Source organism: Sphaerodactylus townsendi, linkage group LG15 (assembly GCF_021028975.2).
Source record: "Sphaerodactylus townsendi isolate TG3544 linkage group LG15, MPM_Stown_v2.3, whole genome shotgun sequence".
NCBI classification, from domain to species: Eukaryota; Metazoa; Chordata; class Lepidosauria; order Squamata; family Sphaerodactylidae; genus Sphaerodactylus; species Sphaerodactylus townsendi.
The window spans coordinates 5,794,669-5,817,389 of record NC_059439.1 but is presented as its reverse complement, the minus strand read 5'-3'; the positions used below and the strand labels follow the sequence as shown (position 1 = coordinate 5,817,389).

At 48.8% G+C, this 22,721-nt stretch overlaps 1 protein-coding gene across 2 annotated transcripts in view; it reads left to right on the top strand.

The window, feature by feature from the left end:
- The first annotated feature begins 891 nt into the window (after positions 1-891).
- The window catches only part of STAC2 (SH3 and cysteine rich domain 2), a 42,892-nt gene continuing 21,062 nt past the window's right edge, over positions 892-22,721 (top strand). For both annotated transcript variants that reach the window (XM_048517417.1, XM_048517416.1), the window contains exon 1: positions 892-1,243. In XM_048517417.1, the coding sequence (XP_048373374.1) occupies positions 1,151-1,243 (93 nt within the window). In that variant the 5' untranslated portion in view covers positions 892-1,150. The remainder of the gene's footprint in view (positions 1,244-22,721) is intronic.

Here is a 22,721-nt window from a genome sequence, read left to right as displayed (position 1 = left end):
CCTATAATTTTGCAAGATTCCCAAAGCCCAGAGATGATGGCACAGGTGAGGCAGCTCCTTTGGCCTACTCTCCCTTGAAGATGCAGGCACTGGGTGAAGCAGGGAAACGTGCCCACAATGTGTAACAGACTTCCCTCTGTGATACACCCCTGAAGGTGCCAGCCGCAGATGCAGGTGAAACATTAGGAACAAGATCCACCAGACCACGGCCACACCGCCCGGAAAACCCACCACAACCAGCTAATGTGTCTTCATATCCCTCTTCTCTGTGTATGCATGGGAGAAAAGGAGTTTGTAAAGAGCCTTGAGTCTCCTTAGGGGAGAGAATTGTGGGGTATAAATCCAAACTCTTCTCTTCTTCTACAGTCCAAACAATATTCGTCATTAAATAAGAATTAATTTTTAATTACATCGCATGAGACTAAGTATACACGCATGAGAGAACAGGAGAAATGCAGGATATAAATCCAAACTCTTCTCTTCTACAGTCCAAAGGATATTCCTCATTAGTTTTCTATTACGTCGTGGTAGCACGAAGCTACGTGTGCGTGAGAGAAAAGTCGTTGGCAAGCCACGTTGAGTCTCCTTACAGGAGAGAAAAGCGGGGTATAAATCCAAACTCTTCCCCTTCTTTCTCTCTCGAGAAGGACCAATGGGGAGAAGGCGCTGCTGCGCTCTTGAAGCTCTGGTCAAGGCAGGGGAGGGGTTATTAGCATAAGAATAAAAGGCCAGCGGCTGGGAGGTCGCGGTGGAGCAGATCCTCTCAGCCCCCCCCCCCGCCCCCCGCGCCAAAGTTGCAGCAGGGAGTGGGGCGAGGCCAGCTGGTGCCCCCCCCGCCCGCTTGCCCGCCCCCCTCTCCCTGGCTGGCTGGCGCCGTGCGTAAAAGGGGAGGTCGGAGTGCCGCGCCGCATTGGGAAGAGTTGGCGGGCACCGGAGCCGCAGGCGGCGCGGGAGCTGCTCGCTGCTTGAACAAGCGCGGGACCAGAGAGAGCCTGCCTGCGTCCCGAGCCTCCCGAGCGCGGCACTCCGGCCCAGCCAGCCAGCCAGCCAGGGCGAGGGGCGCGGGCGGCGGGGGAGAGCCTCTCGGGCACACTCGCGGCTCGGTGGCGCACCGGGCGGCCGACGGAGCCCCGCTCGTCCCGGGATCGCCATGACCGAAATCACCGAGAAGGAAAACGAGCCGCAGCCCAACCCGGACGCGCAGCAGCCGCCGGCCACGGGCGCCAGCCTGCAGGAGACCAAGGTAGGAGCAGCGCACCTCGCGCCTCTTTGCGCTGCGCTCAGGAGCCCGCGCTTTTCTCCGAGCTGGGCGGGTGGGGGGGAGAGAAATCGCACATTTCCCCCTCCGCCCCCACCCCGCCCCCACCCCGCTGCTTCGGTTTGCAAACAGTCCTCCGGCAGAGTCGCGCCTTGCTGCTTCTGCAGGCGTCGCCGCCCCACCCCACGCGCCAGGTCCCCTTCTTCGCAGGGTCCAACCCCATCTGGCTGCCTGCAGCTTGACGCCTCTGCTCCTCTCCTCCTTTCCGTCCCCCAGCCGCAGCCCTTGCGGGTGGGACGGAGTGGCCCCGTGCCGCTTGGGTCGTCGCCGGTCCCCTTCCGCTTGGTGCATACGGCACTGGGTGTCAGGATCGGGACCAGGCAGACGGTGGATCGGGACCAGGTTGTCGAACTTGGCCGGCGGATCGGGTCCCTTCCTGCCCTGTGACTCTGGCTCCCACGCCCCTGTGCGTGTTTGGGTGCCCGCTGGCGCCCGGGAAACGAAAGATCGGGGGTGAGGTGATCACTCAACCTGCTGTGTGCTTGCAGAGAGCCCCCTGCAAAAGGAAACGAGGGGCTTTCTAAATTGCAGCCTCTCTGGCAGAGACTTACCCTTTGCTGTTCCCCCTTTCCAAGGATCCTCAGAAATTGTCAATAGGTTCCATTCTCCCCCCCCCCCCGCCCTTCCCATCCCTCACCCGTCATCTGACCTCAGTCGTGTAGAAGGCAAACGAGGTTTTTTTGTAAAATAATAAAATAAAATCTTGCAGTGCGCATCTGGCCATGCAAACCTCGCCAGGATGTCTGGAGTATTCTGTGTTTGCAAGATTCAGGGTGGGCAGAGACGTCAGTGCTTCGGCACACGTGTGCGAGAGGAGGGGGAAAAGGTTACTAGCGTGGGAATCGTAATAACATGGTAACGATTGGGGGGCAGATTTGGGAAACCAGCAATTTGGGCTCTGGGGGCTGCTGCGTGCGCGCCTGTCTCACTGCAGAGCTGTGACTTATTAACACACACTTTAATTGCAGGCTTGGCTGTTCTGATGGCTGCCTTCTGTAGCATCCCCAAACCCAGGGGGAAGAGCACCTTGGGAGCACATCTGGACAAGGGTGGGGGAGGAAAAGAATAAGGCTGCTAAATGTGGGGTTTTTTTTGTTTTTTCAAGGAACCAGACAATGGTTGGAGGGGTGGCCAACCTATAGTGCTCCAGATGTTCACGGACTACAATTTCCATTGGCCATGCTGGCAGGGGATGATGGGAATTGTAGTCCATGAACATCTGGAGCACCATAGGTTGGCCAGTTCTCAAGCAGGACGTTAACTTGAGTGAGAAGTTCTCTCCTTATTTTTTGTTCCCGGTGTTCAGAGGTTGACTGCCTCTTCACAGGGAGGCTTTACTATCGGGCAATAACTAATAGCTGTCGTTAGCCCATCTGCTGTAAATGGTGAATTCTGTTTTTCCCAAGCTGGAACCTTGTCAGCTTTAGGACATCTTAGAATGACAAAAATCCTGCGGCTCGGGACAGCCTCATTTTCTCCTCCCTCCTCTTTGCAGTTAGCAGGAAAATGCACTCTGCACATGTTCAGTCTAACACGTGTCTCTGCCTTTATTGTTCCTCAACTGTGCTCTGCCAGGTTCAGGGGGGTGAGTCTTGCAGATTGAAATTTGAAATAGAGGCTCACGTCCCTGCCAAAAGTCAGATGAGAGAGAGAATCTTACCTCTTTGATGTGACCAATTTTGCACCAATTTTGATTTGGGCTGGTTGTTCCAGGGATGCTAGTGCAGGAACAGCATAAAATCTACAAGTGCATGTCTGAACTCCATGCGGTCGGTGTACATTTTACGTTGGAGTGCAGCTTTTAAAAATAAAAATGCCTTGAGAATGGGAACCTCCCCCCCCCCCCCCCACCACCTGCGTTTGATAATAGTGACTGTGTGAGTCAAGAGGAGGTGTACGTTGGTGTGAATATGTGGCGTAGATTTTCGGACTGCCTTGACGTCAGCTTCTGTGCTGATTTCAAATCTGTGACGTTGATGGTTAATTCATCTAATTTCCTGAGTGGGTTTTATAAAATCCAGGGAGATACCAGGTTGCAGTTTCAGCCCTTGCCCAATTCTCCTTGCAATTGACACAGCAGGTCCTATGCAAATGCCCCAGAACACATAAGCCATGTTTGGGAATAGGGCATGGGGGAGGGGGGTGGCAGAGAGGAGTGCCCGAACATGGTTTGCGTGGGTGAGACACTCCCAGATGGCTTTCAAGTCTGGGCAGGGGGCAGCTTGGCAATGTTAATCACCTGCCATTCACTTTTTAATTTGCCAACCTTTAATTCTGGCTCAGAGCCACCTCTGGTGCCAAGTCTGGGAGGAAGGTCACTATCACAGTTCAGAGTCCTGGTAAAATGAAGGGGTGCTTTATAATTCAGTTGATGGGAATTGGCACGGCATTGCACTTAGAGTGTCAGACTAAGATCAGGGAGACGTGGGTTCGGATCCCCGCTGTTCCATGGAAGCTCGCTGGGTAACCTTGGGTCAGTTATTCTCACTTAACCTGCCTTCCTCACACAATTGGTGAGGAATGAAATGTAGGAGAGAAGAATGATGTTGTAAGCAACTTTGGTTTCCCACAGGGGAGAGACAGAGGGTCCAAATAATATGCTGGGAGGGAAGGCAGCATTTCGTCAGATCCTGGGAGCTAAGCAGAGTCAGTACTCGGACGGGAGACCACCAAGGAAGGCTCTGAAGTGGCAAACCAGCTCTGCTTTGTCACTTGCCTTGAATGCTTCTTTCTGGGTCACACACACAAATAAGGAACTAAATAGTAGCTTCAGAGTGCCAGATGGGCCCATAGAAGAAGGAGAACAAACCTCCCTTCCAGTAAGACACTGCCAAATCAAAGGAAAGGATTCAACCTAACCTAGGAGCAGCAGTGGCGTAGTGGTTAAGAGCAGGTGCATTCCAATCTGGGGAACCGGGTTTGATTCCCCGCTCTGCCGCTTGAGCTGTGGAGGCTTACCTGGGGAATTCGGATTAGCCTGTACACTCCCACACATGCCAGCTGGGTGACCTTGGGCTAGTCACAGCTTCTTCTGAGCTCTCTCAGCTGCACCTACCTCACAGGGTATTTGTTGTGGGGGGGGGGGAGGGAAAGGAGATTGTCAGCCCCTTTGAGTCTCCTTACAGGAGAGAAAGGGGGGATATAAATCCAAACTCTTCTTCTCCTTGACATATATGTGTGTTTTGTTCAATCGTGCAAATGTAAGGAAGCCTGCCATTGCCGACATCCCACCCTTCCTCTTGAAGCTAAGAGTTTCGGCCCAGAAAAAGCTTGAGCGCTTGAATATAATGAATGTATTTGGCCCTGACATTCTGAGGAAGAGAGAGGCTGACTCACCCAAAGCCACCGTCATTCCTTTTGAGTATCCTGCATCTCAGCCTAACTGTTTAAAAATGCCATCCTTCAGTCCCAAATAATCCATATAAAGTGTTGTCCAAGTTTTTCATACACGAGGGGTGTTTTTTTATGATTTGTTTTAATTTTTTTAATGTAAAATTTTGTTTTCTTGGATACTCCTCAGAACTTGTTCCCAAACGCAAATACATCATTGAACACTTGAATCTCGGCCGAATGTTTCAACGGTCTTCTCTGGGAATGCGCTGAGTGTGGAGTTGAGATAGGACGACGTGACAGTGAAACGACTCATGTGTGATGGCTCATTCACACATGCAAGTAGTCGCTTCTTCCTACCATCGTTGAGTGAGGAATGAATGTTAGGGAATCTGCCCCGAAAGTGTTGAAAGTGTATCCTTAAAAATGCTGGCCCAAGTTGTCTCACTGCCTCACACAGCCCAATGCCAACTGGGTGTCTCTGGATTCTTTTATGCCATCTTGGTACTTCTAGAGGCGGATAGGTGGGGGAGAGAGAGAGAGAGAGAGATGCAGACTGTAGTGAGCAACCTTTGTTGAGAGCAGTGGCGCTTGCTTCTGGGTAAATATGCATAGAACAAGATTATACCTTGTGTGTTTCTCTGCAGAGATGCTGGGATAAGCTGAGACAACGTTGCTGCTGCTGTGTCTTGCAATTTAAGGGCACAGGGCCATTGAAAGGGAAGAGTTGGAATCCAGAGTCTAACCACGCATTCCCATGCAAAGTTGTGATGGTGGAGAGTGTTGTCAGGTGCCAGTGACCCAGTGACCCTGTAGGGTTTTCAAGGAAAGAGACATTTGGAGGTGGTTTGCCATGGCCGGCCCCCATGTGGGCTGAGAGAGTTCTGAGAGAACCGCAGCTGTCCAAGGTCACCCAGCAGGCTTCATGTGGAGGAGTGGGGAATCGAACCTGGTTCTCCATATTAAATCTGACACTCTTGGCCACTGCACCATGCTGGCTCTTCTGTAGAGCTGTTCCTTTCAAACTCCATGCACTTCAGTGCTTAGATGGGGGTAGCTGCATGTGGGACTGGGCTGGTCCTAGAAATGGCCCCGGAATTTGCCTGTGGTTGGGTTTGATGCTGAAGACCAAACTGACTTTGAAAAGCTCTTTTCCTCTGTTGTCCCCCCTCCCCTCCAAATAACCCAGCACAGCATTTCCCCAGCCCTTTAATTTGCCATCTGTCTTACAGGCCAGTGCCCTTACAGCAGCCCTGTGAGTCCGGATCTGGCTAATTGCATTTTAATGGTTATTCATGGCATCCTCCCAGAATTCTTCAAGTCAGTCCTTGGCAGAGAAACTGTAGAGAGAAGTTTGCAACTTTCTGAGTCGCAGAAGGCAGTGGGTCCTCTGTGGGTCTTCCGTTGGCATTGTGAGCATGCGAGTTCCCCTTTTTTGGTCCTCCGCTGGAACTGGGAAGATGCAAATAGTAAAAAATATAGGTCTCACTTTCTCCAGTAGCCGTTACCCATCACGTAGAAGCTTTTTATATGTCCTCTTTCTTTATTATTTATTTATACTCCCCTTTTCTCCTGAGTGGGGACCCAAAGCATCTATCTTCTCCTCCTCCCTCATATTGTGAGTATGACTGGTGTAAGGTCACCCTGTGTGCTTCTGTGGTGGAGCGGGGATTCAAACCTGGGTCTCCTGGATCCCAGTTTGACACTCTTAACCACTACACCACACCGAGGCTCATTCCGCACATGCAGAATAATGCACTTTCAAACTGCTTTCAGTTCTCTTTGAAGCTGTGTGGAATAGCAAAATCCACTTGCAAACAGTTGTGAAAGTGGTTTGAAAACGCATTATTTTGCGTGTGCAGAAGGGACCTGAGTCTCCCATATAACTGCATCTTGTATGGTTTTTCACATTTCCAGTCTGTGTGGTTGCAGATTGTCCCTGCTACACTTTCTCAAGGAAGGACTCTCACAGAAATGATCTGCCTTTCGGGTTGCCAGCTGACCAGCAGTAAAATGTCCCGTCCTTTTAACAGAGGCTTAATGTGTGGGACTGGCCTGTTGAGGCTTTTAATGCGGAAGTGAATAGCATCCCTTCATATTTGCTGCTGAGCAGACTGATCTGAAAGGGGCAAATAGAGGGACCAACTTAAAAGATGGCTGGCTTATCTGCCTTTGCTGAAGTATCATGCTTGTACATTATTGCTAGGAGCCAACCCATATGCATTTCTTTTGTGAGAGAGGGGAAGGGACCATGGTAGATGAATATTTATTTATTTGCACAGGGGATATCACTTACTTATAGCATTCTGAGCACAGTGTTTTGGTTTTGTTTGTTTTTTAATCTGGGGGGAAGATTCTTTCCTCTTCTTCCTGGGATTGACAGAAGTCCACAGAAGATTCCAAGTTTGCTATGTGTGTGAACTGTGCTGGTATGTACAAGATCCTGCCTTCCACCCTGTGCTTTTGATACAAGCAAAGTAAAGTTGAAAGTAAAATTTGGAGAAAAAAAGGGGGGGAGACCTTGAACTGGATGCTGGAGCCAATTCTTGTGTTTCTTTTAAAGCCTGAATACCCTCCCCCACCCCACCCCCCCACACAAAGCCAGAAGAATCTGGGGATTGAGGCAGTCTTCTCATAGGCTTTTGGGTCTGCAAACTACTTCTGCCCCCTTCAAACAAACCATCCTTCTCCAGCTTTGGATGCCACAAAATGTTGATCAAACAGGGGAACGGTGGAAGGGATGGATAAGGTTTCAGGTCTGAAAGCTACCTGCCTATGCTCAGAGGCACTCTGTTTTGCATTTTTCCAGCAGCCTGAATAGCCCGAGGTTAGCCAGAGCTTGGCAACTAAACAGGTTAGACTCTGGTTAATCCTTGGATGGGAGAGACCATGAAGGATGTCTGTGGTAGCTCTGCAGAGACCGGCAATGGCAAACCACCTCTGCACGTCTGTGGCCTTGGGAACCCCGGGAGGGGTATGTCAGTCCTAACTTGATGGCACAAAATTGTTATGATGTTCTGGGCTCATCACTGGCTTCATGTGCCTCAGTGCCCGAGGTGGAAAATCCAGGCATAATTTCCTTGGAAGGCCCTGCTGAATGAAAGAAGAGCTGTCATTTTAGTGGACTCCTCAGCTAATTTGGCTGCTCAGTGAACATTCAGGTTGTGGCATTTTATATTATTTTTATCTGTCCAATTCATGTTTTTATAGTGCAAATACACTACGGTTCCCACGCATGCTCGCATTCATTCATCTGGGACTTCTGCAGGATCATTTCTCGCCACTGTGCACTCCCATGGGTCTTTCTGATGCTCTCTTGCCTCTACGGTGCTCGCAGCTAAACTACAAGAATCGCCATGTACCTGTAATCCATTTGTTTATGTGTTAGGCACCTTTCACTAAGCACTTGGTTAAAATAGTGCTTTGCACTTTACAAACGGTTCGTAAATTGAAGCCATAAAGTTGTGGTGATTCTTGTAGTTGGTTATACCACACCCTGTCTTTTGGGTTTCATCAGTGGTGCTCACAGCCTACGTATCTTTTAATCACATGGATGGCTTGCTGGGGGCTAGGGTTGTCAGCAGTGGCGTAGCGTCAAAGGGACGCGGGGAGTTGCACAATGCACTGTGCGCACCAGTGTGGGGGTGTGGTGGGGCTTTCTGGGGTGTGGCGGGGGCGTTCGCGGCCCTGGGCACAGTTCCCCCTCACTCCGGCCCTGGTTGTCAGTGATGGCTGGAGATTGTCTGAATTTACAATTGCTGTCCAGAGTACATAACTTGCTTGTTTGCTTATTTATTTATTCTTTCATTTGTTTCTTCCTTCCACTTCTGCTGAAAATGGCTGCTTTGAAACGTGGACTTTATGGCAAGGTCCCTCCCCTCCCTAAAGCCCACCCTCCGAGGCATCCTGTAGGTGTTATACCCAGCTCAAGTCCTTCCCATTCCCACCTCCACTTCCAAATCTCCAGGAATTTCCCAACTTGGGCCCCTTCCGCACATGCAGAATAAGGCGCTTCCAGCCCACTTTAACAATTGTTTGCCAGTGCATTTTGCTATTCCGCACAGTAAAATCCAGCTGCAAATTGCATTGGAAGTGGATTGAAAGTCCATTATTCTGCATGTGTGGAAGGGGCCTTGGAGCGGAAAAATCTAAAATCATTACCTCCACCCCCACCCCCATTTAAGATGCCTTTGAAGGCTCCTCTCTCGCTGCTTTATTGGCACCAAAGGTAGTTTGCAAAAATTAAAAGCAATTCCAAAAAACAGAGCCATTAATTAAAATATGACACATTCAAAACAAGGACTCCAATTTGAAAGCCATCCAAAGTTAAGCCTGCCAAAGGCTTTCAGATATATGAGAGTTGTCACCGGTTGTCTGAAGGAAAGGCAAGTCTGTTTGGGGAGGCAGTCTGTGGACTCTGCTTTCGTTTGTTTGGTCTTGCATTGGGTTTGGAGGTGTGAGGCTTTCACAATGTGACCATCAGCATTTGTTTGCTCAAACGCTGATGCCTTTTGAATTCTGGCTGGCTTTTTGTCTCTCTTTGTCATTTTTTTTCTCTTCAGAGAAATAGTACTAACAGAACACTCAGTCTCCCATGGGATCTAGTTGTACTTATTATGGAATAGCTACAAACACTCAGCAACGTGTTCAGTCTAGATCGACGGTTGTGACAGGGTCGAAACGCAAGCAGCGCGCTGGCATTTTGGGTTCATGTATTATGCAACAGAGCCGAGTTGCGTCTCTCTCATATACACACACAAATGCACATAATAAGATTTAGTGTTGTCCAAAGCAGCATTACTCCATTGAAGTCCCTTGAAGGACTTTTAAGACGGCACTGTTACATTCCTAGGTTAAGGGCTGAGATCAGAGGAGCTTTAGTATATGTGTAATCTCCTGTCTCCCCAAAAGACAAATTAGGGCCCAACGAAAGGCCACCTTTTAATAGGAAAATGTACAAGAAGCCAGTCAGCATTTCTGGCCAGTAGAGGTGATAGGAGAGTATAAAATGGGCCTGCCTGCCCCCAAAGTACTGTCTGTTAGATTCTGCCTTCCTTTGTTAGATGCCCTTCCTGACCCGCTGTCTAAATCATATTTTTCCCTTTTTAAGACCTTTCCTTCAGGCAGTCTGGCCTGGGTTCTAATTGCAACTCCTTCTAAGGGAGTTTTGCAGGACAGGGTGGCCAAGCGTGCAGCCAGCGTGGAAAAGGAAGCAGGACACAGCATCCAAGAAGCAATGCAGCTCAGCTAGGGCGATGGAACCGATTTCCGTGGTTCTTTCTCTTTGAGGAGGCAGCTGCTCAGGAAACGTGTTTTTCATGCCTGGCTAAAAGTTGTCAAGGCTTCCCCTGGCTTCCTTTATTTTTTTTAAAAGCTTTTTTATGTGGTGGGTAGGGGGCAGAGAGACAGCCAAAGCCTCTGATCCTCTGTCTTCCTGGATCAGATTTAAGGTCAAGGTGCCTTGGCAGTCAAAAAGCATCAAGGTCCTACATGTCTATGATACAGAAGCAGAAACCTCTTTGTAGCTTTCACCACAGTCCCTTAAGCAATACAAAGAATCAGACGGTGAAGGTGTTCTTCCCCTCACTCTTCCAGCCATAGATCTCAAAGTGGCAACCTTTAAACCCCCAAAGCAGTTGGGCTTTGAAAAGCTTGTCGGATGTGCCCTTTGGGGTCTGAAAAGCTTGATGGATGTGTACTTTGTTTATGCTCAGAGATGCCAAGGCTGCTGCCTTAGAATGAACTAGACCACTGGTCCATCCATCCAGTCCAATTCTGCCTATTCCATCTGGCAATGGTTGCTCTTAGGATGTTGTGGAGAGGACACTCTTCGCATGGTTACCCCAAACCCTTTAACAGGAAATTTCAGGATTTGAACCCAAAGCCTTTCTGCAGGACTGCAAATCCTCTGCTATTGAAAAAAAATTACTGTATGTATTGCTGGGAGGAATTTTTGCGCTCAGAATAGATTCCAAAGGGTGGAGCCCTAAAAGCTTAATATGAGCTGTGTCTGAAAGGTTTGAAAAGGCAGAGCCCAGAACAAGTTGAACAGCGTAAGAGCCAGTAAAGATAAAGTCTTAGGCTTGGAAGTAGATGGCCTGTCTGTGAACCTCTGCACAGCCATGGTCCCTATAAACATACAGCTGGAGGGACACCTCAGGGATCATCTAGTCCAACTCCTTGCACAACATAGCAATTCACAATGACCTCCCCTCTCCCTGCTCCCTCGGTGACCTCTGCCCTATGTTCACAGGAAGCCAGGAGGAAAATGGTGATTGGCATTATCCTGGGCCTGTAAGAAAGGGCCATGAGAGCCGAGCACTGACCCATCCTTTCCTCCCCCCCCGCCAATCTGCCTAAGTTCACGGAATCGGCAGATGTCATATGACCATCTAGTAGGTTGCCAATCTCCAGGTAGTTGCTGGAGATCTTCTATTACCACTCATCTCCAGGTGACAAAGTTCAGTTTACCTGGAGAAAATGTCCAGTTTGGCAGGTGGAATCTGTGGCTTTCTACTCCATTAAAGTCTCTTCCCCAAACCCCGCCCTCCTCAGGCTCCATCTACCTTGAAAATCTCCAGATATTTCCCAACCTAGAGTTGGCAACCCTGCCATTTAATCTCACATCACCTCTCTGTTGTCTCCTCTCAGGCTAAGCATCCCCAGCTCCTTTCCTCATAGAACTTGGCCTCCAGATCCCCTTCCATCTTTTTTGCCGTCCTCTAGACACTTGTCAACATCCTAAAACTTCTAGATCCTTTTTGCAGATGCCACTGTTGAAAAGGAACTAGGAGACTTAGTAGACCATATGCTGAACATAAGTATGGATGCCCTGTGTAACCTTTGATAAATTGAGAGCTGTAGGCATTGGGCATCTTCAAGCTGGAAAATCCTGGACTTTGTGAATATATTTCTGCAGTCAGAATGAATCAAGCCATTACTTACCTTATGCAATTGCTTGTTCTTCTGTGTAGTTTTGCTGCCGTAATTTCTCCCAGTGCCTTAGAAAGGAGTGGGTTTGGGGGGTTTTGACAAAAAGACAGGCTCTGTAGCCTCCTCCACAAACCATGTGGACTAGAAATGTATTGACATTTCTAGTCCTCACTGCTTGTGGAGACCCCAAAGATACCCTTGTGACTTCTTGTATCTGCTGGATCCTGGAAGAGGAGAGAACTCATGAGCTTCTAGTTTCCCTTCCCTGAACCTGCCGCTTCTGATGTTCTGTGTAAAATTTACATGGCAATTGGAAACCGAGGGAGATAGCTGCCAATGGACCAACAGGCTACCTGTCCCCCACTCACAGGAACACACACATGGTGCTGTCTCATGGCCATCAAAATCAATATTTCCTACTCAGACTGGAGGACTTTCATATCACCCACCACCTGATCTGTAAGTGGACATGCCTAGGATTGAACTGGGGGACCTCTGCAAAGCCGAAGCTTGTCCATTGAGTTGTGACCCTCAACTTTGCACCCCCTAATCCTGTCCTAGTGAGATAAAGCAGAGGAAGAGACTGCATTCAGGGCAGTTTGCTACATCCATTGGACTGGAAGAAGGTGGTATACTACAGTGGCTGTGCAGCCTAGTGGGTGGAATGATACCATCCGTTGCCCTTGCTGAACCAAAAACTGCCATTGGAGCTACTTGAGTCATTGCAGTCTGCTTTTCGAAGGGGGCGTTGCAGAAAAAAAATTAGGAGCTGCTTTATGCTGGGGCAGCTGGACTCCTGAGTCCCTCCAGCCGCCTCCCCCTTCCTCCGTCAGAAACACCAAACACCCACAGGAAACGGGATTGAAATCTGACCCATGATGAAAGCTCCACTTTTAAAAATGGTTCTCACTGAATGGCACCCACCCTGAAGGTGGAGTTACGTCATGGGTCCCAGGCAATGCTGAAGAAATTGTCCAAAATACACTTGTGACATGCCAGATTTCACCGGCTGCTGGAATTCACATAACCATTGCATCCCTACCCGAAAGCTTTTCAGAGGTGCTGGAGAAATGCGATGGCCCGTAGAGAACCCCAGCTTTGAGAAGACGGCGGAGCCACCGCTGTGAAGTGGGACTCTGCATTTTGTAGCATGACAAAAGTATTATTCCAAGAGAGTTTTGTTGTTGTTGTTGCAAGACAAAGGTGGGGGTGAACAGACACCCCTCCACACTCATGGGCTCCAAACTGGAGCCTGCTAAAACTGCTTTTCATTCAGTTCTGAGCCTTTAGGTGGGGCTTGGAGATCTCTTGGAATTGCAGCTGATCGCCAGGTGAGAGAGGGTAGGATGGATTCAAAAGCATCGTACTCTGCAGGGGTACGTACCTTGGAGGGTAGGATGGATTCAAAAGCATCGTACTCTGCTGAGATTCCTGCCTTCTCCTTCCCCTCTGGCTCCACTCCCCAAATCTGCAGGTATTTCCAAACCCAGACCTGCCAACCTTATCTGAGGAGCTTCCTGCACATGTTTGAACTTTCCTATCCCTGTTGTCACAAAATTTTGAAGGAAGGGGGACAAGATGTGCCTCTCTCTCCCTTCTGGCTCCTTTATTCAGTTTACAGTTACGGTGTTTGACCAACAAGCAAAAAAAACCCCCAACAATAGCTGGATGAGCTGTAGCCATAGGCAGCAAGAATGTTAACATTAGAGAATTAAAAACTCCCCCCCCCCAAAAAAAAAGACACGAGGCGGGGGCTTCAGGGAGCCTCTTTGGAGACTTGCGATCTGCTGGCTTTACAGTAGACAGAATTTTGCTACTTGGCTTGAGCTTTGGGGGTTCGCGTCAGAAAGAGGCCAGTCAAGCCGTGCCTTCTCGGACTGGCCTGGGAACTTTTCAGGGATTGGATGGATAGACTTTGATCGTGCCTCCTTGAAGTGTACACAATGGAAGAACACCGCACTTCATTGGCTCCGCTTCCTCTGTTTGGCGTGGACATAATTCTTTTCCGAAAGGGATCGTCTTGGATCACCTGGCCCCTGTCAACCTCCTTGAGTTCAACCTGGAGGAATTGCTGGGTGTGGGGCTGCTTTATTACCGTGGAACGTGCTTGGGGGGCTGGCCACAGGCATTATCTGGGGATTTCACTGAAAGCAGAACATCAGTCAGGGGAGAGAGCAGAGGCTGGTGAGGGAGGGGAGGATAAAGATGTGGGAGGGGAAGGGAGAGAGAGGGGGGAGTTAGCAAAACCAAATGTTTTTGGAAAGTGTGGGTTTCAAGCCGGGGTGAGTCCCTAGAGGCAAACATGCAAGGAAGAGATTGTGGTAAAGTGCTTCGGCTTTTGTTGAGTCAAGAGCGCCATTTGAACAGGTGAGGAGAGAAAGATAAGGGGGGGAAGTAATGTGAAGACTGGCAGGAAATTCATAGAGAAAGCCATGAGGCATTGCACAAAAGTTGTGTGTGTGTGTGTGTGTGTGTATGAGAGAGAGAGAGCAGTTAGCATAAGAGGCAAAGTAGCAAAGAGGTTTCAATATTAAGGACTAGTGGCTTGAAGTTGCTATAAAGTTTGATAAAGATACTCTGTAGGGACAGAAACGATGCAGAAAGGACAGCAGGGAATCCAGCACAGGGCAAAAGGCAGACGCATAGCGCCCAGGGGACAGGGGGGCGTCTTGCCCCAGGCACACGCTGGGGTGGGGGTGGGTGGGGGCGTGGCAGGGGCACAGAGCATGTGCATTCCCTGGGCGCAGTTCTCCCTCACTCCGGCCCTGGCAAAAGGTACTGGATTTCAGTACCCGATACAAACAGAGAGATGTGAATCTGGAACACACCAAGGAAAAAGTGACAAGATTTGGCTGTTGTACCGATGGGAGAAAAAGAGGACCCCAAAATTGTCAGCTCGTGAATCTGGGTTCAAGACCTGTGTGGGAGATACAACTGGTGTGTGTGTGTTTGTGGGGTGGGTTTTGTGGGGGAGCTGTAGGAAGTCCAACATCATCTGTGGTTTCATAAATATGGGGGAGGAGATTTTTTTGGAAAGGCTGGGAGCTGAGAGTTGCTGATGAGACTTCCATTTGCCAAGCTGTTTTCATAGCAGTTGGGTTAAAAATAACTCCAAGGGGCTGGAGCCTCACGTCAAGAAATATTAGGTTTTATAGCAGCATCCTGGCAGGGTGAAAAAAGGGAGAAGTGGCATTGCCTTCTGTTCCAAAGGCTCCAGCAAGAACCTGGAAGCTGTTCTCTTGAGCATCACTTCAGAGAACCTAATGTGGGCCATCACAGGCAAAAGAATAGATCCACCTCCTTCGGACAGAAATATGCCAATGCCTTTTTCTCTCCAAGGCAGGAAAATCTTGGTTTCTTCCTATTATTCCCGGCCTGGAATCTGTCCGTTGCCCACAGTTCTGTGTCAGATGCGGTATCTTGCCAAATCCTGGGAACTTGTGTTTCCCTTTTTTGGAAAACAAAAACCAGTGTTCTAGTCCCTGTGGTGGAAAACATACAGCCATTGACCAAAATAAGAGCTTGCTTGCTTCCACGCCTGCTCTCATGCTTGGGTTCCACTCTGTGGCTGATGCTTGCCTATATTGCTTCTCCTAGGAAGCCAATATCATACACACAAGGTTTTTCTCTCCCCTCTAGGAGTAAACTTGTTTCTCCAAAATTCATTCCAAATTTAACTCAAAAAGCTCTTCTTAATGCGGTCCTCTAACTAAAGGCTTCAGTATCTGATGTGACAGCTCCAAGAGGGGAGAGAAAAATCCCATATGCATAATATTGGCTTGAAAAAGGACTACCGAAATAAAACCAAATCTGGAGGTTTTATAGCCAAATGACTGCTTACCTGTTGGATTATTTTGAAGACATTTGGAGTTGTTACCAGGAAACAAAGGCTGATTCCGCATGAGCCAAAAACAGCGGTGTGAAAATGGTGTGAAAACAGTATAAACCCTTTTACACCATTTTAAACCTTTTTACACCGTTTTCACACTGCTGTTTTTGGCCCATGCGGATTCAGCCTAAGACAAAATTATATTTTGTGTATTATTGGTTAAGATATACTCACTTAGTGAGTTAAAGTATGCCTTGGTGTAATTTCTATTGTCTGCACCTGTTGTACACCTGCCTTGAATATCCTTAACGGCAGCTGGGTTTTCAAAAACCCAGCAAGCAACACTTTCCCCACCCGATCCCTCCGTGTAGAGTTGCCAACTATTAAACCGGTCCCCCTGGCCCTTCCTTTAGTATCGGTTTCATCTGCAGCAGTTGTCAGGTGGAATTATGTAGCTCCACGCCGTGAAAGGCTTCAACTGCCCATCTCTGCTGAAAGAGACAAGGGATCCCCCCCCCCCCCCCCGGTCAGCTGGCAATTTACTTCCATGCCTTTCCCGCAGGACTGGGTTCAGGCCAAGCCAACCAGCCATCTGTTCAGGGCAGCAGAATGAAGAGGGTGCTGGTGCACCACAGGGGTCTGGCTCAGTCCCAGCCGCCACGGCCCAGGAGATGACCAGCCGGATGCTTGGGGGAGGCCCCCCTGCTCTGTGCCTCCCTCCCAACATCTGGATCTCAGCATCACGCTCCCTGTGCGAGGCCTTTTCAAGGTTTATGAAGGTTAACCGCGTTCAGTGATCCTGGCAAACAGCTTTTGATAGATCCAGCTCCTGTGGATTTAATGGATCCTTTCTAAGCTGGTGCCTCCTATTACATCTTGTGGCAGAGAGTTCCATCCTTTGCTCACGCGTTGTGTGGACAGTAGGCTTCTCCTTGCTATATGCGCACTGCCGAGCAATCTTTTCTTTCAAACATGTGCTTACAATTTTAATATATTTTTCCTTTTATTTATAAGTATCTTATTTACCTTGTGCTGGTCTATGATTGTAGTAAACGCTGATTGATGGGAACACATTCCCTTCAGCCTTGGCCTTGCCAACTGAATGTCGCTTGCTTGTGCTTTGGCCAGGGCTTTGTGCAGCAGCTGGAACTAAACAACAGACATGGAGCATTTGCTGCGTTAACAAACTGGGGACTTTTCAGGTCCCTGCATCAGCAACCATCAGAGCCCCACCTGGGCCTGGAGTGGCTCCCACCAGCCTTCTTTTGCAAGCTTCCTCCCTTTGAATTAGCCAGCAGCATCCCTGACCTTTAAAGGTATTGAGACTTCCATTAGCCAGCCGGATCCAGAGTGTGGAAATTTCTCTTTCTTCTTCTCCCGCTCCCTCCCCCCCAGCGTTTGCAACTCAGCAGCAGCAACTGGGGCTGAAGGCTTTTAAGCTGAGCCTGCTGAGCCAGCTGGGTTCTCCACTGATGCAACAAAAAGCCAGCTTCTGTGAAAACGCAGGCAGGCAGGCAGGGTGCGCATGCACATGCATTTCCTGCCTCTCTTCACTTTGCACCTCTTTGTTTTCCTCTGCACTTCAAATCCCGGCTGTGTGTCTTGCCCATTTCCCCTTATAGCCGTGGTGGGGAACCTTTGGAACTCCAGATGTTATGGACTACTTGCTGGTAGGGGCTGATGGGAATTGTAGTCCATAACATCTGGAGTGCCAAAGGTTCGCCACCACTGCTTAGGGCAAGGACTCCTTCCCGAGAACTGGGCATTCAGTTGGGAAATACCTGGAGATTTTGGAGGTGGAACCTGGGGTGGGTGGGGTTTGGGGACGGGAGGGACCTCAGCAGGGTTTAATGCCATAGAGCAGGGGTGTCCAACTCTGGCGCCCCAGATGTTCATGGACTACGATTTCCATCAGCCCCTGCCAGCATGGCCAATTGGCCATGCTGGCAGGGGCTGTTGGGAATTGTAGTCCATGACCATCGGGGCGCCATAGAGTCCACCCTCCAAAGCAGTCATTTTTTTCCAAGGAGAATTGATCTCTATTGTCAGAAGATCAACTGTAAAGACAGGCGATCTCCAGGTGCCGCCTGGAGGTTAGCAACTTTAGTTGGAGCTGGTCTGCAAGACTTTGCAGCCTTAACTTTGCACTTAAGATTTTGACATTTGATATCACTCAGCCTCTGCCAGTGGGACTAGTCCTAAAGGGAGGGGCATGCTGTAGAGTTAGTGGCATAAGGTTCTCTTGTACACTGTCTTGTTCAAACAAGTTTATTCTTACCTAAAACAGTTTAACAACACTGGTAGATACAGAAAATATAAGTAAGAGTTTATCATAAGGGATGCCAATTTTGTCCGTGTCGAGTATTAATTCTGAAAAATATACCTTTTGCTCTTTTTTGACATAAGTAAAATCTTTACAGGCATTATTGATGAACTGATAAACGTCACACTTTTCTCCACTGAATCTTATTTATACAAGTTCATTAAGCCACAAGCCACTGACTCATTTTTCTTCTTTATTTATGCAGTCTATCATAGGTTTCCGATTTGTCCAAAATTTTATTCAAGTTCCTTTCTTAAAGGACCAAAGAGAGCCTTTGTACACCATCGATGCTCTGGAGCAGTGATGGCGAACCTATGGCACGGGTGCCAGAGGCGGCAATCAGAGCCCTCTCTGTGGGTACGCACAAGCAGGGTTCATCATGTGGGGGGGAAATCACCCCCCCACACACACACATCTAGGTATGCCTGGGCCGCTGGGCTCGATTCTTGGCATTAAACCTAAGACCTAGTTTTGGGGAAGCAGTATAGGTAACCCTGTTAAGTGCTGTTAAACTCCACTGATTTTCATGCAAAGAACTAAAGTGTGATCCTTTACCTGGGAGTAAGCTCGGTTGCTGGCAACGTGGCTTGCTTCTGAGTAAACCCTCCTAGGGTCGTGATTCACCCGTTCGAAGAGTTGCACGGGTGCTTCAAAGCAAAGCCAACAACTACCACCAAGCTTACTCCCGAGCCAACCATTTTTTCTAAACTAAAACCTCAGTATTCAGGTTAAATTGCCCTGTTGGCACTTTGCGATAAATGAGTGGGTTTTGGGCTGCAGTTTGGGCACTCGGTCTCGAAAAGGCTCACCATCACTGCTCTAGAGTTAAGCACTCAGAATCAGCTTTGAAAGGCAGGCCTCAACTGGGATGTGCAGTGGCGTTGTAAAAATTGGGATGTCTCTCAGCACATACAGACCATTTTCTCCTCCTCTCAGGCAGTCAGGATCAGAAGGCAGGAACCTTTCACTCAGGGAGTTAAGAAGGTTTGTGTGTAAGCCTGTAGTAGGACAGATTGTACCTAACTCAGGAGAGGCCTGGAGACCTCCTGGAATTACAGCTGATCTCTAGACGGCAGAGATCATTTCCTTGGGAGGAAATGGCAGTTTTGGAGAGCGGAGCACACCATAACTCACCCCTCCACAGAGACTTCCTTCAGAGCTCCAAGTCAACTTAAGTATGATAAATTCACCTCACTTACCTGTGGGATAAATTTTGCAAGGTTTGTGTATTGTTCCAAAAAGAGCTGAGTTGTGTAGGGCAGTATGACAGCTGGAGCTTTAGAAGGACAGGGGTGGAGCCTGGTGCCACTGAAGGTCTCTTCCAGAATCCAATTTCAGTCTCTTTGCACTGTTGGGTGCTTCTTCCCTCAGGGTGCCACGTGGAGCTCTCGCCATCTGTCAGACCACGTCATGGCTTTGTTCTGAAGGCATGGCAGGTGGTCAGCGATGGAGCATACCTTCTGGGGCATCTCTGCCTCACCAGGCCTTCTGGTGTCCGACTCTGAGGCACAGTGGGAATATCCGTGAAGGCAGAGACGTCCCTGCCAATAAACAACATCTCTCAGCCACTTCGGATTTCTATGAATCCAGACATTTCATGTCCCTAAAAGCCAGTGTGGTGTAATGGTTGAGAGTGGCGGACTCCAATCTGGTAAACCAGTTTGATTCTCCGATTCTCCACATGAGCAGGAGGTTCTAATCTGGAGAACCAGGGTTGAGTGTCCACTCAACATGAGCCGGGGGCCTCTAATCTGGTGAACCAGGCTTTTTTCCCTACTCATCCACATGGAGAGAAGAGGAAGAGTTGGATTTATATCCCCCCCTTTCTCTCTTGTAAGGAGCCTCAAAGGGGCTTATAAACTCCTTTCCCTTCCTCCCTCACAATGAACACCATGTGAGGTAGGTGGGGCTGAGAGAGCTCCGAAGAACTGTGACTAGCCCAAGGTCACTCAGCTGGTGTGTGTTGGAGTGTACAGGCTAATCTGAATTCCCCAGATAAGCCTCCACAGCTCAAGCGGCAGAGCTGGGAATCAAACTCGGTTCCTCTAGATTAGAGTACACCTGCTCTTAGCCACTATGCCACTGAAGCTTGCTGGATGACCTTGGGCCAGACACAGTCCTCTCAGAACTCTCTCAGCCCCAACCCGCCTCACAAAGTACCAGTCGTAGCGGGGGCGGGGGGGGCAGGAGGAAAAGTGTTTTTAAGCTGCTTTGAGACTCCTTAAAGGCAGAGAAAAGCCAGGGATAGAAACAAACTCTTCTGGGAATGCCACTGCTCAGCTTCTGTTTAATTCTAGTGTTTCTTGAATCCCGATCCTTCTCCTTCCAACTGACAATGGCTAAGCTCGCCCATATTGACCCACTTCTTTTGCAAGAAAAAATGGCACTGCTGAGTAATCAATGATAATAAGTGTCTTTGGGCGCCATGGAGGGAAAGGTTGGCCGGGATTCAAGGCCTGCTCTGGCTGCACATTCCTTGTCCAGCCAGGCATTAGCCCTGTCTTTTTGGCCTCTGTTCCCAGCCTGTAGAATAAATAATACCGACCTGTCTCAAAGAACGGTGACAGCAGTAAAGCTCTCAAAGTGTTTTCAGAATTACAAGTGCAGTTTTAGTTTGTGGCAGTCGCACCGATTCCATCTAAAGCTCTCCCCTGATTTGTGAGAAGCTGCAGAGACCGCGATCCCAGCTTTAGTCTCCTTTGCGTGAAAGAGCACTACAGATAAAAGGGGCCTTTGCTATAGTAGCTCTATTGACAAATACATAAACAGCATAGTGGAAGCAAATTCACACTTCTAAGCAGATAGCACTGCTACAAATCTTGCATCGTCCCCAGAGAGAACAGCATAAGAATGCCTAAGTCATCAACAGCTGCAAATTCAGGGTTGTTACTGTGGTTCGATAGCATCTGTTTTGCACGTAAATGGTCCTAAATTCAGTCACTGGCATCCAGAGATGGAGTGAGGGTGAACTGGGCCCAGGGCACACATGTACCCTCCACCCCTGCTGCTACGCCACCCCCGCCTGGAACGCCACACTGCCTCTGCAGCCCGGCCACACCCCCTCCGTTGCTCCACCCATGGCGTCTTGCGCTATGTTGGCGCTACGCCACTGCTGGCATCTCTAGTTTAAAAGATTCAGGAGATCTGAGGACCAAAAAGAGCTACTGCCAGTCAGAATGGACACTGCTGACCTTGATAGACCAAGAGTGTGACTCGCCATGTGTTCAACTAACTTTGTCAGTATGGTGTAGCGGTTAAGAGCAGCGAACTGTAATCTGGAGAACTGGGTTTGATTCCTTCGCACTCCTCCACACGAAGCCTCATCGGCAACTTTGGGCTAGTCTCGGGACTCTCTCAGCCCCACCTGCCTCACAAGGGGGGAGGTGGGGGTAGGTGATTGTATGCCACTTTGAGACTCTATGGTAGAGAAAAGTGGGATATAAAAAACAACTTTTCTTCTTCTTTTAACTACCAAACTTACCCTAGATTGGTTCTGGAGGGTTTTCAGGGCTGTGTGGCCGTGGTCTGGTAGATCTTGTTGCTAATGTTTCGCCTGCATCTGGGGCTGGCATCTTCAGAGGTGTATCACAGAGAGCCCAGAAAACCCACAACAACCAGTTGAATCCGGCCATGAAAGCCTTCGACAGTACATTACCCTAGATCCTTTGGGGTGGGAACCATGTTATGGGCATCACATTGCAACTACTGGAGAAATATTCTCAGCTGTAAGGATGGCATATTCTGTCTTTAACTCCCATCAGTGGCCAAGTATCTGAATTTATCACTTGAGTCATCAGCTGTCAGCTCCCTGGATCAGACAACAAACCACTTGATAGTTTTCAAGGATTTTATTGACAGACTTCAAGGAACAAAGGAAAGACGATGCTGGCAAAAAGGCGCCAAGCAGTTGATAATATAGTTGGTACATCCCAACCCCCTCATGGGAACAGAGAAACATAGAAAGGTTCGGACAAGAGGCTCATCCCAGCAGTAGACTCTCAAGGACAAACTGGAGATAGCCAATCACCTGCTAAAGCAAAAGTAACTTTCCACACAATGCCCCCTTCCAGAAAAGTAGACTTGACATCAGCCTAAGTTCTTCCAGCATCCATATCTTTGCCCCAAGCAATCCCTGGCTACCATCTTAGTTATGTCTCCAAGGTTCCTGAATAAAGCCATTTGTGCACCAGGTTTGGGAACAAGGTGCTTGGACAAATACCCGTGAAGTTCTCTTGCAAGCCTTAAATGTCTTTTGGAAGTACGTAAAAATAATATTCCTATTCTGTCCCCAATGGCATATAAACCTTTACCATTTATGTTATCCCTCAGATCTTTCTTATGACAATTTAATTGTATATTGATTGTTGAGCAGGCTTCCCATCTATTATCTCAGTAATCTTCACTATAAGGTAGGCCAGTATTATCATTCCCACTGTGTAGATGCGGGAGGGGGCTTGGGCTGAGAAGAATGAGCCATAGAAAGCCACTCTATTGGGGCCCGGTTCCCAAGCAGAAGCCTTTCACATCACCTGATTATTTTAACAGGAGATTGAACCCAGCACCTTCTTCATGCAGAGCAGGTGCTCTGCCACCGTGCAGTAACCCCTCCTGGCAGCCTTGCCTGTGCGAATTTATGGTTGAGATTAACCTGCTGCTTCCTGGCTCTTGTCTTTAGTCTTTGCACGTTGCTGGCTGTATTTAGATTGGATTTCAGGTGTTGGATTTAAGCTGCTCCAAGGTTAAGATCTTGCCTTTTGCAGTATTTTTAGCCGGGTGAGGGTTGCTTACTCTGGGTGGAGATTTGAGGGGTGGAGTCTGGGGAAGGCGGAGTTGTGGAGGGGAGGAACTTCATCAAGGTTCGGTTCTATACGCTCCACCCTCCAAAGCAGCCATTTTCTCCAAGGGAACAAATGCCTTTGTCTGGAGATCAATAGTAATAGTGGGAAATCTCCAGGCACACCTGAAAGATGGCAACCCTCCGCCCACCT